Source organism: Sus scrofa, chromosome 2 (genome assembly GCF_054392235.1).
Source record: "Sus scrofa isolate SSC_HxYL_T2T_F1_AM1 chromosome 2, Sscrofa_HxYL_maternal_Yorkshire_Landrace_v2.0, whole genome shotgun sequence".
NCBI classification, from domain to species: Eukaryota; Metazoa; Chordata; class Mammalia; order Artiodactyla; family Suidae; genus Sus; species Sus scrofa.
The window spans coordinates 2450098-2467363 of NC_139384.1; the positions used below are offsets into that span (position 1 = coordinate 2450098).

At 51.4% G+C, this 17266-nt stretch overlaps 1 protein-coding gene across 9 annotated transcripts in view; it reads left to right on the forward strand.

The window, feature by feature from the left end:
• Positions 1-16598, forward strand: part of ACTE1 (actin epsilon 1) — a 39100-nt gene extending 22502 nt beyond the window's left edge. For 6 of the 9 annotated variants that reach the window (XM_085009887.1, XM_085009888.1, XM_085009885.1 and 3 more), the window contains 5 exons: positions 1967-2051; positions 5183-5344; positions 8272-8460; positions 10338-10519; positions 16123-16598. In XM_085009887.1, coding sequence (XP_084866013.1) covers positions 1967-2051; positions 5183-5344; positions 8272-8460; positions 10338-10519; positions 16123-16266 — 762 coding nt within the window. In that variant the 3' untranslated portion in view covers positions 16267-16598. Of the gene's footprint in view, positions 1-1966; positions 2052-5182; positions 5345-8169; positions 8461-10337; positions 10520-16122 lie in introns of all 9 variants that reach the window. The other 3 variants (XM_085009884.1, XM_085009883.1, XM_085009882.1) reach the window with 1 other exon arrangement.
• The last annotated feature ends 668 nt before the right edge of the window (positions 16599-17266 follow it).

Genomic DNA, 17266 nt, shown 5'->3' on the forward strand with positions numbered 1-17266 from the left:
GACACGCCAGTGGAGGAGCAGCCCAGCGTACAGGGAAGGGCCTGGCCTGGCCTTAACACCCCTGGCCCCTGGCCCCGGCGCCACCAGCGCATGCGACCTCCGGCGGATGAGCAGGCCTCTGGGTGTCCTGGTTCCCTCCTCGGAAGGAAGTTAACGGTATCGCCCTGGGGGCCGCTATGGAAATGAAATGAGCCAGCGCGACTTGTCTCCAAGCTTAGGGCCCAGCCAGTGTTTGGTAAATGCTGGCTCTTGTTCCTGGGCCTCGATTGTCTCATCCACAAAGTGGGGGTTTGACTGCTGGAACCCCGAAGACCCTCCTAAGCCCTGTGACCTCTGGCCTCGTGGCTTGGTCTTCGTGTGTTTCGGGGGAGGGGTCTCCAGCTGGATCATCACAGCTGCTTTTCCACCAAGAGTTCATGCGCTTCCTCCTCCACCAGGGTCCAAATTTCAGGGTTTGAACTCCAGGATCTGCCCAGGGGGGACACGAGAGCGGCACAGACTCACAGGCCAGTCTTGTATGGTCACGTGTTTTCTCTTCTCTTGGGTAAATCCCCAAGCCACCCTCTCCCCGAGAGGCCCTCTGTAATAACACGCCCAGTGGCTAACACGCTTTGTGACGCGCTCAGGGCTCTATCCTGGCTGTGGGTGATAGCGCTTTTTTAAATGCCATCCTGACCCAGTTCTGAAGTCTTTGCTTGAGGCCGAGGCCGGCCAGTTTCCCTCTTGGGCAGCTGGTTAAGTCTGCACCCAACCTTTCCCTCGTGGTCCTGCCACACCCCAGGGCCATTATACACCTGCCAGGTGTCCGTCTCGCTGGCTGGCCATCTTGCTGGCTGTCCATGAGCCACCCTTGACAGCTCACTGTCACCCTGTCCTTGGGTGCAACCCCCCACGTCCTGGTTTAGCGCAGAGAGGAACAAAGCTGCCCCATCTCCCCAAGAGACACTGGGTTGGGTTCCACCATCAAAAGAACCCGCAATCCTCCGACCCCAGTGTCGCCATCTTGCAGGAGAATCAATCGGCCAACTTGACAGAGGCCGCATCTGGCCGCGTTCAGCAGCCCGTGTTCACGTCCCACTTCTGCCACCTGCTCCCTCGCAGCCTTGCCCACTGGTCTCTCATGTGGACGGGGTGTGGGGGGGTCTGATATCACACAGTTGGGGGGGGTCAGCATGGCCTCTAATAGCAAGGCTGAGCCTCCCCTGTTCACATCTTCTGCCTCCTATATTGTCAGCACCAAGGAGACGTTTCTTGACCAAAAGCCAGGTCTGGACTGAGTGGCATGGAGTCAATACACAGCAACTCCTAGCTTTCCTTGTTCCATGATCATAAAACCATCCCATCATGCCAATAACCAGGAATTCCCGTGACCTCTGCCGGCGCCCCACCCGCCCCCCGCCAAGTGTGTTTGGCGGAGGGAAGAGCAATTCCTTCTCGGGGGCCCTAACTCAGCACCATCCACGTGACGGCCCCATTCAGTCTGTAAGGCACTGTCCCAGGAGGCACTCGGGAGGGCGCAAGCCCATGCTGTAGATGGGAAACAGAGTCACGGGCTTGTCAGGGCAGGGCTGGGATCCATCAAGAGTGACATTCCTGAAGTTCCCGTTACGGCACAGTAGGTTAAGAACCTGACTAGTATCCATGAGGATGCAGGTTCAATCCCTGCCCTCGCTCAGTGGGTTAAGGATCCAGCGTTGCCGTGAGCTGTGGTGTAGACTGCAGACGTGGCTTGGATCCTGTGTTGCTGTGGCTGTGGTGTAGGCTGACAGCTGCAGCTCTGATTTGACTCCTAATCTGGGGACTTCCATATGCTGTGGGTGTAGCCCTAAAAAAAAAAAAAGAGTGACATTCCTGACCCCATTGTCTGGATCCCTCTGGGGGCGCCGAGTGCCTCTGGCCAGGGGGGCTCCCGCACCCACAGAACGAAGGGAAGCCGGCCCGTGACCGCCTCCCCGCTTCTCCGCAGATCCTGTTTGAGACCTTCTGCGTGCCCGCCTTGTTTCTAGCCAACCAAGGGGTCCTTTCTCTCTACGCCTCCGGCCAAACCTCCGGTGAGTGACCCCGAGGAAGCCCCATCCCCTGGGGCCACGCCCGCCCCGTCCCTCCGGCTGCCCACACACTCTCGAGCCGCCAAATAATAAAAGGAAAGAAAAGCCCACGTGCGCACGGAAGCCACCCGCACAGGCACGAGGACACACCCAACCGTCACCCTAAACATTTCCCTCCCACCCCACACGCTGCCGCCTCATCCATCTGTCCCCATAGGTGTGTCTGCATCCTCCAGAATTTTGTGTAATTATGTAGCGTGTACTCTTTCCCATGTGGCTTTTTTTTTCACTCAGTGTAATTATCTGCAGATGCACTGAGTGCTTTGTTGGTTGCATCAATAGTTCATCTCTTGTTATTGCCCAGTGGCGTCCCCCGCATGAAGGCAGCATGCTTTGTATTCGCCTATGGATGGACATTTGAGCTGTTTCCCGTTAGGGGCTTTTGTAGACATAAAGCTTCTAGGAACACTCGCGGGTAAGTGTGCACTCGTGAACTGCTGCACTGACACATGCCTTCCTTTCATTTGGGGGAATACCTGGAAGTACAACGGCTGGTCACATGGCAGGTGGATGTTTAACTTAAAAAAAAAAAACCGGCTCAGTTTGCAAAGTGCTCGCGGGCGCCCTTTGGGGTGGTTCCATGTTCACCAGGGTGAGTGGGACTTCCGGTTGCTCCGGAGCACCTGCTAGGGCAGGGCTTTTCATGTGAGCCGTTCTGATGGTGTGCAGTGGCATCTTGACTTCTAGTCCCCGACAACCCACGTGTTGTGTCTTCTTACGTGTTTACGTCCCATCCATACACCTACTTTGGTGCACCGTCTGTTCAAATGTTCTGCCCGTTTTTAAATTGAGTTGTCCGTCTTTGAGCTTTACACATTCTTTTTTTGTATCCTGGGCAGAAGTCTTTTTATCAGAGAGGTATTCTGCAAATATTTGCTCCCAGTCTGTGGCTTGACTTTTCATCCCTTTCACTGTGTCTTTGGAGAAGCAGAATCGTCTGACTTCGAGGAAGACCAGTGTATTTGATTTCTGTGGATCCTGTTTGGGTATCATAGCTAAGAAATACATGTGGAACCCCAAAGGTTTTCTGCCTGTTTTCTTCCAGAGATTTTATACTTCTAGTTTCACATTTGTTCTAGGATCCATTTTGAATATATTTTTTGTAAGTGGTATAGTGTACAAATGAGGTTTCTTCTGTGTGTGCGTATATTGAGGTCCAGTTATTTCCACACCGTGGAAAAGGCTACGCTTTCTTCACTGAATTACCTTCGCATACATATTTTTTGAAAACCAGTCGCCTGTGTACGGGTGGGTCTATGTCTGGTCTATTCTGTTTCATCAGTCTGTACCCATAGGCTAACATCTCATTGTCTGAGTCCCTATAGCTTTATAAGTCTTAGAATAAGACAACCCTAGTTCTACTTTTTTGGTGTTTTGTTTTTGAGAATGTTTTGGCCATTCTAGGTTCTTCGCATTTCCATAAGAGTTTTCGAATCAGTTCATCACTTTCTGCCAAAAAACCTCTTTGGCTTTTGATTGGAATTTCACTGACTCTACAGACCCATTTGGGGAGATCTGGCATCTTAATAACATCGTGTCTTCCAAAGAAAAAATATGGTATATTTCCAAGGTATCCCTTAGTTTTCCTTGGCAATGTTCTCAGTTTTACTGTGCACAAATCATGCACATCTTCTGTCAGATTAATCGCTAAGTGTTTCACATATTTTGGTGTTATGGTGAATGATATTTTTATTTCAATTTCTGCTGATGGATTGCTAGCATATAGAAACACAATTGATCTTTGTATCTGATACTTTGTATCCGATATTGTACCCTGGCTCTCTAACTAAACTCATTGGTTAGTGCTGGTAACTCTTTGGTAGATTTCATAGGATTTTCTACTTTGCCAATCACGTTGTCTATAAACAGACCGTTTTACTTCTTTATTTCCAAACTGGAAGCATTTTATGGTGTTTTTTTTTTTTTTTCTTTTCTTGCCTAGTTGCTGTAGCTAGAATCTCTAGTACAATACTGAATAGAAACAGTGAGAGCAGACGTTTTCAACTTACGCCTGATCTGGAGGGAAGCCCTTCACTAAGCACAACACAAACTGCAGGGTTTTAGTAGACATCCTTTTTCAATTTGAGGAATTTGCTTGTAGTCTTCATTTGCTTAGACTTTTTTTTTTTTTTAATCACGAATGGCTGTGGGATTTTGTCAAATGAGTTATCTGCATCTTATATGACCACAGGGATATTCTCTTTTAGTTAATTCATTGAATTACACCGATTGATCTTCGTTAAAGCAAACTTACATCCCTACAATAAAACCCATTTGGTCATGGCATAGTATCTTTTTACATATTGCTGGATTCAGTTTGGTAGAATTTTGTTTAGGAGTTTTGTATGTTCATGAGGCACCGTGCTTTCATTTCCCGGGAAGTCCTGTCTCTTGGGGTTCCCTGACATTTGTTGCCTGATGTCCAATAAACACTGTGGTTTCCTGTCTTTTGTCCTCTTCTTGAGATGTTTCAGGCGGGAAGGAGAATCCATTCCTTATTCCCCAGCTTATCTGGACATGGAGATCTTCTGGACTCACTTTTTCCTCATTGAAACGTGGAGTTCTTGGCTATCAGATTCAACTCTGGTCAGCCTGGGTGTCCCAGAAGTTGCCATTTCTCACGAAATGAGGCCGTGTGTTCCCAGTACCATATCACGTCCATTTAGAGAGATCTAATTTGCCTTTTTCCTGCAATGCATTCAGGCTCTTGTGGCTCTTGTGGCACTTGAGTGCCACCCAGAGATTCCAGGGCTTGCATCAATGCACCGATAGGAGAAAACGGGACACAATGTTTTTCTTCCCCTTTTACCTCTTTGGCAACAGCTGCTAATACTTGTATGTCTGATTGAATAAGAAAAACCCGCAGACCTCCTCTCCAAAACTGTTGGCCGTTGGTCTGATCCAGGTAGGCATCCTCCTAGCACATTCTCCTGCAGGGGAGAAGGTTTCCTCCTCAGATCCTTTGCCTTCCCCACCAGTTATCTCCTCCTCCACCAAGTCTTCCTGCAGACCTGACAACTGATAAGGAATGCTGTATACTTTCCATCATGACTCCAGTGTGTTCTCTTGCTTAGGAATGACCATTGAATCCGGAGAAGGAATGACATACTTTGTGCCCATCATTGACGGCTGTCCTTTGCATCAGTCAACCTTCCAGGTGGACATTGCAGGTCAAGACTTAACCTTGTACCTCCTACAACTGTTGTCAGAAAGTGGGCACCCACTGGTGAGCACAGGTAGGACACTGATGTTCTTAGCCAGGTTAATCCGTCTTGGGGCCGTAAGAGCCTCCTCGGCTTGTTCCACCTGCAGCCCTCAGTTTGTAAAGCTAAGGCTACTTGGCCATCATCCCAGTTCTATGTTTAGGGACTTTTAGTGCATTGAGGAGGATGATAAAATGACGGTGATGCTGATGAGGGTGGTGACGGTGATGCTAATGATGGTGATGATGGTGATGGTGATAATAGTGGTGGTGATGGTGACGGGGTGATGATGGTGGTGTGGTGATGATAGTAGTGATGGTGGTGATAATGGTGGTGGTGACAACTGTGGTGATGATTATGCGATAATGGTGGTGGTGATGATGGTGGTGGTGATGTGATTATGACAGTGACAATGATGGTGACAATGGTGGTGGTGATGCTGTGGTGATGATGGTGATGTGGTGGTGATGTGGTGGTGGTGATGATGGTGGTGATAATGGTGGTGATGATGGTGGTGGTGATGACGGAAGTGGTGATGGTGGTGTTGGTGATGAAGCCCTGGTGGTGGTGATGGTGGTGGTGGCGATGATGGTGGTGACAATGGTGGTGGTGGTGATGTGGTGGTGAGGACAATGATGATGATGGTGATGGTGATAATGGTGGTGGTGATGGTGGTTATGACGGTGACAATGATGGTGACAATGGTGGTGGTGATGCTGTGGTGATGATGGTGGTGGTGGTGACCAATGATGGTTATAACAGTGATGGTGGTGACAATGGGGGTGGTGATGACTATGTGATAATGGTGATGTGGTGGTGATGTGGTGGTGGTGATAATGGTGGTGGTGATGGTGACGGGGTGATGAAGCCCTGGTGGTGGTGATGGTGGTGGTGATGACGGAAGTGGTGATGGTGGTGGTGATGGTGGTTATGACGGTGACAATGATGGTGACAATGATGGTGACAATGGTGGTGACAGTGGTGGTGGTGATGCTGTGGTGATGGTGGTGGTGCTGACCAATGATGGTTATAACAGTGATGGTGGTGACAATGGGGGTGGTGATAACTATGTGATAATGGTGATGTGGTGATGTGGTGGTTATGACGGTGACAATGATGGTGACAATGATGGTGGCAATGGTGGGGTGATGGTGATGACGGTGGTGGTGATGACGGAAGTGGTGATGGTGGTGTTGGTGATGAAGCCCTGGTGGTGGTGATGGTGGTGGTGATGGGCTGAGCTTTACCGAGGACTTACTAAGCTTACACGATACCTACCCTGGGAAAGGCCCTGGGTTAACTAAACAGTTCGCATTCTCTCACTGCTGCATGTTACAATACCCTGGTGAGACAATGGTCTCTTTTGCAAGGGGAATATGCTTGGGAAGATTGGGTGATTTCAACATCCCATGACTCATAGGCAGAGCAGCTGGGATGTGACTCCAAGGACTTCAGACAAGAAAGTACCTGTCCCAATTTTCACCCACTTCCTGGGCTAAAGTCCCAGCCTGGAGAACCTGCAGGACCCCATTCCCAGCAAGCCTATAACCTGCATTGTACTTTCCGGTCTTCTCAGGCCAATGGTCTGTGCCCAAACCACACAAACTATGGAATTTTGACATGTGGAATGATGGCAATTAGGGGGAAGCAAGGGACAGTGACAAGGACCGGCGGGGCCAGACTCATACATTTCATTGACACGTCACACGTAGCAAGGTCACCCGTGCATTATTTCCCCTCATGCTTACAACCATCCTGTGATTTGTCCCGTTCTTGAAGATGAGGAGAGAGGAGGTTTAAGAGGATAGTGAACTTGGTGCTTGGTAAGTGGAAGAGGTGAAATTTGAACCTAGACTTGTCTCACCAAAGCCCAAACTAGGCAAAGAAGGGGAAAATATCAGGAGTGCACAGCACCCAGGGGGCCAAGGGAAGAAAAGGGTGTGGCCAAGAGTGTCGGGTCCCCGGGGGAAAGAAGGCAAGAGAAAGCGAGAGAGCTTGGCAGCGCTTTGACACAAGGAGGACAGAACACGCCCGGGCAAGACTGGTTTAGGTGAAGTGGGAGAAGGTAGTGTCTGTGGGCTGAAGAACCCGTGGGATTTCCAGAACTGCCAGTGTTGGACGTTCCTGCAACCCAAACTCAAAAGCAGTGATGGGTTGGAGTTCCCGGCGTGGCTCAGTGGTTGGCGAATCCGACTAGGAACCATGAGGTTGAGAGTTCGATCCCTGGCCTTGCTCAGTGGGTTAAGGATCTGGCATTGCCATGAGCTGTGGTGTAGGTTGCAGACGTGGCTCAGATCTGGCATTGCTTTGGCTGGGGCATAGGCCAGCGGCTACAACTCCGATTAGACCCCTAGCCTGGGAATCTCCATATGCCGCAGGAGTGGCCCTAGAAAAGACAAAAAAAGACAAAAAAAAAAAAAAAGCAGTGATGGGTGGAACATAAAAATATAACAGCAGGAGATGGCTGGGACTGATGTCCACCACCCAGAAAGTGGAGTGTAATCTTTCCGAAGTTTCCAGGGAGGGGCACCAATGGACTTGGGCAATTCTCTAGAGAAGGGGGCAGCTGTGAGCTGTTTGTAGGCACCACTCATAGCGGGTGGGGATGGGGGTGCCCACGTCACCTCCTATATGAATAGATAACAGAATTGAATTTGGTTTCCCAGCACCCCCCGGACACACAGCATATTAAATGCAGACACTTCTCAAACACATGCCTCTAGCCCAGGACATTCCCACACCCCCCTTCTCATCCACTGACCAGGCCCCCAGCACACGTTACAGATCAACAGCGCCTGGAATGGGAAGTGAAAAGAGAAATCGCAGCTACAGAGGTGCCATCTCATTCCCACCACCAGGAGCTGAATCTTCAGAAAGACACTCCCTGGGGGACAATCCTTCTGTGATCTCAACTCACAGTCGGAGTCTTTCCCAGGTGGCCCTTTTGCTTTCCTGCTCAGCTGACCGAGACCGTGTCCGGGACCTGAAAGAGAAGTATTGCTACGTGGCTTTGGACTTTGAAAAGGAAAAAATGGAAGCCAACTCACCCTCCTACGCACAGAAATGTCAGCTGCCTGATGGCCAGGAGATCGACCTTGGGCGTGAGAGGTTCTTCTGCCCCGAAGCGCTTTTCCAGCCAAACCTCATAGGTGAGCCCGCAGGAAGGGGTCAGAGATGAGCCCAGACACAGACAGGTGGGCACATGCAAGGAGGAAGGGGGTGGGGAGCCGGGAGGGCATTCTGTTTGTTTGTTTGTTTGTTTGTTTGCTTGTTTTCCTGCTTTTTAGGGCAAAACTCATGGCATTTGGAGTTCTCGGGCTAGGGATCAAATTGGAACTATAGCTGCCAGCCTACCCCCAAGCCAAGCAACCCCAAATCCTTAACCCACTGAGTGAGGGCCAGGGATCAAACCCGCATCCTCATAGAGCCTAGTCAGGTTCTTAACCCGCTGGGCCACGATGGGAACTCCTATGTATTTATTTTAAATTTACTGTATCGAAGCATAGTTGATTTATAATGTTGTGTTAGTTTCTGGTGTACAGCAACGTGACTCAGTGACACATACACATATTCTCTTTTATATTCTTTTCCATTAAGGTTTAATCATGGGATAGTGTATATTGTTCCCTATGCCACACAGTAAGACCGTATTGTCTATTCAGTCCATATATAATAGTTCGCATCTGCTAACCCCAAATTCTCAATTCTCCCCCCCACTCCCTCGCCCTTGGCCACCACAAGTCTATTCTGATCTAGAGATTTTAAATGAGGGTTGACCCTAAGCTCTCTGGCAGGCAGGGCCGAACAAGAAAAAATGATGGATTATAAAATTTCCATGGGTTAGAAAAATGAAGTCGGCCAGGTAGTCAAAGAAAACCAACTATTGCCTGGAATCAAAAAATTTAAATAATTGCTTACATTAGTAAGGGCAGAGGGAAATAAAAGAGAAGTAGCCATTTCCCCAGGACTAGCTCTAATGAGGACATGGCATTCACACCTAGTACAGGTGAACTGGCTCCGGGCTCTCCCTTAGACTGTGCAGGGGTGAAGGTTTAAAACATAGCCCAAGCCCCCAGATGTTGAGTGGATAAGCGAGGAAGTCACTGGGTGAAGTTCACCCACAAAATGGAAGTTCTCTTCTGGGTCTGGGCAGGTGGCAGTGGGGCGGGCACAACCTTAGCCATGGTGTTAGCAGAGCAGTTGCTGGGCCAGGCGCATCTAAAGGGCTCTGTAAATTAGCCCTTTCAGTCCTCATTCCAAGGCTAGGCCGTCCGTCCCGTCACGGATGGGGAGACCCCAGCAGGCACCAGCCACCCCTCCCAGAAGCTCAGAATCTCGAGCAGACAGGACCACCGCACACACACCCTGCGGGGCTGCTCCCACGGTATCAAGTTCACGTGAGCAAGTGATGCATCAGGAGAGGCAGAATCTGTGTGATTCTTCAAAGGCTGCTTGAGCAAGGACACCGTGTCCAGGAGATGCCAAGGCATGAAAAATGAACGACTGGGGAGTTCCCGTCATGGCCGCAGAAACAAATCCAACTAGGAACCAAGAGGTTGGGGGTTTGATCCCTGGCCTCGCTTGGTAGGTTAAGGATCCAGTATTGCCATGAGCTGTGGTGTAGGTCGCAGACACGGCTCAGATCCCATATTGCTGTGGCTGTGGCGCAGGCCGATTCCATAGCTCCAGTTTGACCCCCCAGACTTCCCCGTGCCGTGGGTGTGGCCCTAAAAAAGCAAAATGAAAAACTATCAGCAACTCTTGGATACAGTTTCTATCAGGTGAGGGAGAACTCACATTAGTGTATTCACTCCGCAGCAGTGAGCCCACCACGGGCTGGGCAGGTCACAGGCTTCACCTTGGCAAACCCACAAGGGCCTGGCGGTGGGGGATGCTACCGTTTGCCAACTGTGCTTGGAGCTGCCTGAGATGCAGGGCCCCCTCCCTGGCGCCTGCAGGGAAGGGGGCGCCCAGGGGTGGAGCCCGGGGTCCCCCCAGCTCCTCCTTGCCCCTCCCATCCCGGCAGGGAGGAACCGCCTCGGCACCCACATGACGGCCTTCCAGTGCATCAGCTCCTGCAGCCCCGCCCTCTGGAAGGTCCTCTTCGGCCACATCTTCTTGTCTGGAGGCACCGGCACCTGCTCGGGCTTGCGGTTCCGGCTGCAGAGGGAAATATCCGCCCTGGTTTCCCCAAAGATCAACGTGAAGGTACAGTCCCCTCCACCCACCCCTTGGGGCTTTGAGAGTTCATTCTGAAGATGTTTCTGGAGTGCCTCTCATGTGCCAGGCACAGTGCCAGGAGCTCAGGGAAGCATCAGCAGACAGAAGTGACAAATCCTGGAGCTTATGTCCTAGTCGGGGAGGGAGCAGTAAAAGCCACACAGGTTCATATGCTACAGGGTGCTAATATGGTGGGAGGGGCTAGAAGCCATCGGCTGGGGGGACACAGCAAGGAAGGAGGGGGTGAGGGAGGCATGTTGCAGGGGGGTCTCCTCTGGAAGGTTGCCTTTGAGGGAATACTTGAAGGAAGGGAGTGGAGCATGTGAATATGTGGGGAAAAGCATTCAGGCAGAGGGAACAGCCTCATACGGTGGCCCAGAGGCTTATTTCCTGGAGGGTGTGCTGGGGAGGATTGGCTGGGCTGAGAGACGGAGGGGGTTAAATGGGTCAGAGGCGCCGTGTGAGGCTTTTGCCCTGAGAGAGACTGGAAACCATCGGAAGGTTTGCATGGAGCAGTGACGTCAGGCTCTGGAGGGTGGGTCAGGCTGCCGTGCGGAGAGCGAACTGTGCGGACTGTGCTGGGAGGTGATGCTGTGGTCCAGGCGAAGGATGCTGGTGGCTCCGAGCTGGCCAGCAGGGGGTGGTCCGACTCCGAGCTGATGCTCAAGGCAAAGGTTTGTGGAGATGTGACGTCACTGGGATGACGCAGCTGGAAGGTCACCTTGGAGTCATGCAGTGTGTAGCCTTTTCACACGGGCTTCTTTTCGACCCCATTTTTCGAAACGGCTTTTCTTTTTTTCCCCTCTGTTGGTAAAAGCAGCTCGTGGTCATGGTAGGAAATATGTCAGCAACATTTATGCAACGAGTTTGGAATTTTGGTCCTAACTTTTGCCCCATGAAGAAAGCACCTTCCCGTCTCTCCATGGAACTGGACGGAACCCGTTCGGCACAGCCCAGCCTGGGTGGTGGGGGGTCGGAGGGATGGGGTCACGAACATACTTTTGTCCGCTGCCCAGCCACCCTCTACTGCCTGCTCTTTGGTCCACCTGCTCTTTGCTCGGTCCTACTGCTGCCTTGGTGTCTGTCCTCTGGTTGTCACAGCCCCAGGTCTGTGGGTCACCCTGTGGGTCTGTGCAGTGTGCTTGGCTGCTGGGGGCTCCTGGAGCCCCTCCTGGGGTGGCACGGGACCCCCAACCTGGACTCCCAGCCAGTGCTTTGTGTTCTCCACAGAGGTGGGGTGGCGGGGGTCCCCAGGACACCAGGGTGGGACCTCTCTCCCCTGCAGACCTGTTGACCCTCTGAACCAGCCACCCATCTGTGACGCAGGACACCCGGAGGGCACCGCCTCCCAGCACCAGAGGCAGGAAGCAGGGGCTCAGCCCCTTTCCTCTCTGCTCCCCAGAAATCTCTGGAGGGGCCCAGGGCACCGCCTCACCCGCCCCCACCTGGGTTTCAGATCTGGCTGCAGGCGGGGCCTCTGGGAGGGAACTTTCTGGCTGGCGTCCTCAGTGTAGCTCTGCTGCCCCCAGCCCCCTCCACCTCGCGCTCCCTGCCCCCCTCCCCTCCTGGCTCGTGGGACAGACACGCGGGGCTCCGTCCTGCCGCAGGCCCTTCCCCCTCTCCGGTGACAGCCCAGCCTGGTGGACCAGGGAGAGTTTGAAAGTAGACATTTGCACAGCGCTGGTCCTTGTTCTGGGCGGGATCTAGGCCTCCTCCTGCAGAGCAGTGGGGGCCACAGGGAAGGATCAGGAATGGCCTGCAAAGGCAAACACGTCAGCTGCCATCACACAAACCCACACAAGGCTTCTCCCCTCCAAAGTGGGCAACCCCCTTTTAAAAATACTATACACTGTGTTCCCGTGGTGGCTCAGTGGTGAACGAATCCGACTAGGAACCATGAGGTTGTGGGTTCGATCCCTGGCCTCACTCAGTGGGTTAAGGATCCTGCATTGCTGTGGCTGTGGTGGCAGCCGGCAGCTGTAGCTCCGATTAGACCTCTAGCCTGGGAACTGCCATACATACGCCAATGGGTGCGGCCCTCAAAAGCAAAATAAATAAAAAAATAAATTATATACTATATCTATTATATATTACAATATGTGTATTATATAGCTACATAATATATACTATAGTATAATAATGCTGTGTTATAGGCAACATATACTATGCTGTATAGTATATACTATGCATGATATACCATTATGTATAATATATACTATGCTATATAATATATGCTGTGTTATATAACATATACGGTGTCGTATGTAACACATACTATCTTATATATAACATGTACACATTATATATATTATAGAATATATTATATATAAAACTCCATTATTGTTATAAAAATCCATATAATCCTGGAAAATTATTTCCATCCTTCTTTCCTAAGGCTGCAGCCCTCGTCACAAAATCAGATCTGCGGCGCCACAGATTTTGCTGCTAGAGAAGGGTACCCCCGCCTTGCCTTTCCTAAAGCTGCAGTCTTCACACAGTTTCACATGATGCTGCATTCATACACAGAAATGCTGGAACACCCGTACCCACCCGCTCCCTCTCTTGTCAAGGCTGCAGCCCTTGGCACACCATCTCCCGGGAAAAGACAGGCGTTAGCATGCGCTCACCCCTCCCTGCTGCCCACCCCGAGGTCCTTGGCTCTCTTCAGGGATGCGTTTCCACCGCCCTGCCCCTGGGTCCTCTGGAGCTTTTGCCTGGAATGAACTTGCACTAAATCAGAAAGGAGGACCCAGCCGAGGCGGAAGGGAAAACAAGCAGTCCTGCGAGACGGTGCTTCCGTGCGCTTCTGGACCACAGGTGCCAAGGGCACCTCTCAGGCTGACCTTCTCCATCTGTTTTGCCTGCCAGCCTGTGGCTGGGCTGAGATCTGAACCAAGCTCTTCTATCCCCCCCTCCTCAGAGCCCTCAAGGTTCCCCCCCAGCACCCCCCCAACTTCTTATGAAGTTCAAGGCAACGCCCATTTCCTGTAACTTGACTGAAACTCGGCTGTGCCTCTGCCGGACTTCCCTCCTGTCCAGACTGTCTCTGAAAGGGAAGGGGATGCAGAATCGCCGTGACCCAACCTCAGAGCTCATTCAGTTGTTCCCCTAAAGAGAAGACCTCTCTCCCCAAACTCCTCCTCACAGAACACTTGGTCTCCACGGGGCCAACTTTTAAAATAACAGCTTCTCCTGACAACCTGCATCTTGCTGTAAAAAGGTTCTGTGCCACGCTCTCCTCTGATGCCTTTAGATGCTTTTCCCTCTTAGAATCCATTTCTAGGTAGATCCATTTCCTGAGCCAGAAATGCGTGCCCGGTTGAGGCTTCTGGAACATACGGCCGAAGTGCCCACGGCAACACCGGGCCTCTGGTCCTGTCCGTGCCTGTGCGGGGGAGGTGGCGTCTCACTCACCCCTATCCACCCAGCACGGCAGCCGGCATTGAAAAAACTCTTTCCCAACTGGATGGCTGAGAAATCAATGTTTTCATTTTATTTCTTTAATGACTAACAGAATTGAACCCTCTGCATGTTTCCTAGCTCCCTGTAGTGTTTCGCTTTCTCTTCCTTTTTGACATATTTTTGTAATTGCTTAATCCAACCCTTTGGCTGTTTTTCAGTTGGTGGGGTTTTTTTTTCCCCCTACTATCCTTTTTTAAAAAATTTTATATTTATTTATTTAGTTATCATATTTTTGCTATTTCTAGGGTTGCTTCCCGTGGCATATGAAGTTCCCAGGCTAGGGGTCGAATTGGAGCTGCAGCTGTCAGCCTACACCACAGCCACAGCAACGCCAGATCTGAGCCGCATCTGCGACCTACACCACAGCTCACGACAATGCCAGATCCTTAACCCACTGAGCAAGGGCAGGGATCGAACCTGCAACCTCATGGTTCCTAGTCAGATTCACTAACCACTGCGCCATGACGGGAGCTCCCAGTTGGTGCTTTTTGCTTTCTTCTGTGTGGTGCCTGCTCTTGCTTGGTGTTGTTGGAGGAAAAGGCGGAGCAGGGAATCCCAGGCACCTGTTAGCCGCTCTTTTCTCTGCTGATGCCTGATCCAGGATGAGCTTCCCCCACCCCCCCTTTGTGACTCTTTTCCTTTTTTTTTTTTTTTTTTTTTTTTTTTCTGTAAAATGTTCCCCTTCTTTCTCATCTTAACCAACACCAGCAGATGGCTTCCAAGCCAAGCACGTTTCTATGGTGCAGTAGGGCCAGCACTTTTGACTGAATCTGATAACTCATTTTCCCTTATGTCCACCTCCGCCTGGCCCCTGGGTTTCCTACCTCCTCGTTCTAAATCCCTTTGCCCTGCTTATCCCTCCAGCAAGGCATCCACGCCCCTGTTCTAGAAGGAAAAACATGTCACATTACCATACACCTATAAGCCTTGAGGAAAGTCAGAGAACAGGTGAGCTGGAGGACGTGAACTAACCTGCCAGAGCCTCAGTGGCCCCACCTGGCGAAGGGGTGCGGCCACATTTGCCTCCTCCCGGCTCAGAGGATGAGTGTCTTGGATAAGAAACTCGCAAAGGAGTTCCCGTCGTGGCGCAGTGGTTAACGAATCCGACTAGGAACCATGAGGTTGCGGGTTCGGTCCCTGCCCTTGCTCAGTGGGTTAATGATCCGGCGTTGCCGTGAGCTGTGGTGTAGGTTGCAGACGTGGCTCGGATCCCGCGTTGCTGTGGCTCTGGCGTAGGCTGGTGGCTACAGCTCTGATTTGACCCCTAGCCTGGGAACCTCCATATGCCGCGGGAGCGGCCCAAGAAATAGCAACAACAAGACAAAAAACAAACAAACAACAACAACAAAAAAAAGAAACTCGCAAAGCCAAAGCTAGAGAAATTCTTGAAAACGAAGCCCCAGAGGGTGGAAGGGGTCTCTCTGGGCGGTTTGACCCCTTGGGGTTGGTTTTGGCTTTGGCTTTTATTTATTTTTTGCTTATCTGCCATTTCTAACCTTTCTACAAAATACGTACACGTCACACATAGTCCTTGTATACGTGTAAAGTGTGTTGTGCATTTTGGTTTTTGTTTTTGTTTTTTTTTGTCTTTTTTTTTTTTTGTCGTTTCTTGGGCTGCTCCCGCAGCATATGGAGGTTCCCAGGCTAGGGGTCGAATCGGAGCTATAGCCGCCGGCCAACACCAGAGCCACAGCAACGTGGGATCCGAGCCACGTCTGCGACCCACACCACAGCTCACGGCAACGCTGGATCCTTAACCCACCGAGCAAGGTCAGGGACCAAACCCGCCGCCTCATGGCTCCTAGTCGGGTTCGCTAGTCCCTGCGCCACGACGGGAGCTCCTGTTGTGCATCTTGGAGTGAATCCAAGAGCCACGTGTGAGTGCTTCGTGCTCCTGATCTTTTCGTCCCGCAGCTTAAATCCACAGCCACTGTGACGTGACCTCTAGGCACTCTTAAAGGTTGGAATACAAGGAACTCGCAGGGTGGGGGCAGAAATGACGGCTCATGAAGTTCGCTGAGGGGCTAGTATTTTGTGCCCCCGGTTTACAGCAGTATTTTGATTCTGGTCTCTTCCCCTCCCTTCCCTTCTCCATCCCCCCTCTCTCTGCCTCCTCCACCCCCGTCCAGGTCTCCACCTGTCCGTATTCCATATATGGTGCCTGGGTAGGTGGCTCCATCCTGTGCTCACTCTCCACCTTCAAGGACATGTGGGTCACCAACGCAGAGTACAAGGACATCGGTTCCTCCATCGTCGGGAGGAGAAGCCTCTGATTTGCGGCTGTCTGGACCCCATCACCTGTCCGGTCAACACCAGCTCCAGGCTGAGCCTCAGCTTGTCTGAATTGATCAGAGCTCAGAACCGACTCAAATGTGAAGGTGGCCCTTCCTCCCCTTGCCTTTGATTTTAATAAAGGGTCAGCAAAGGACAGACAGCCTCTTTGAGCAAGGCTCGTCGTATCTGGGGAAATGCTCACGGGGCACTCACTGCGTCCATGCAGAGTCCTGAGGGGAGGGAATTTCCGATGACCTCTTTGTATCAGTCAGCATGGCTATGCTGTGCCACAGCAATAAACATCCCCTAAATCTCAGTGTGAAAAACAAAAGTCTATTTCTCACCCGCTCAGCCGCCCACTAAAGTTCAGCAAGGCTCTCTCCTGTTTCGCCCTCACGCAGAGTCTGATTAAACAGAGTCTGATTAAACAGACGCCACCTGGAACATTGTCATGCATTGTGGGTGCAGCACAGGGTGCCTTGGTGGGCCTTTCACTGGCAGAAAAGGGACACACAGCGCATCTGTTCACAATTAATTGCCCAGAACAAGTCACATGGGGCTGGGAAGTGCAGCTCTATCACCGACCTGACCTCCCACCTGGGGAGAACAGCCCAGATGCTCAAGTTCACGTGAGCACAGTTAGGGCCCATTAATGCAGGGGCCTTCCATCCCTCACGGATTTACTCCTCATGGCGTGGCTGTGAGACTGGGTGATCCAAGCTGATTTCGTGATGCAGGAGCGGAAGCTGAGAAGGTTGATGAACTTGAGTGAGGTCATTTCAACAGGGACAGGGAGCTTAAATCTGTAGGGAACACCTCGTAGGAGAGCCAGAGGCTGAGGGCAGACAATTAAGAAGGGAAAGTCAGCACAAACAACCCAAAGGCCTGAGTTTGCCCACGAAGGGCCATGGAGGGCCGAGCAGAATGATGGGGCATCCTGGTGACCTTTCACGAGGTCACCAGACCCTGCCTCATGGAATACCACAGCATCCAGAGCAA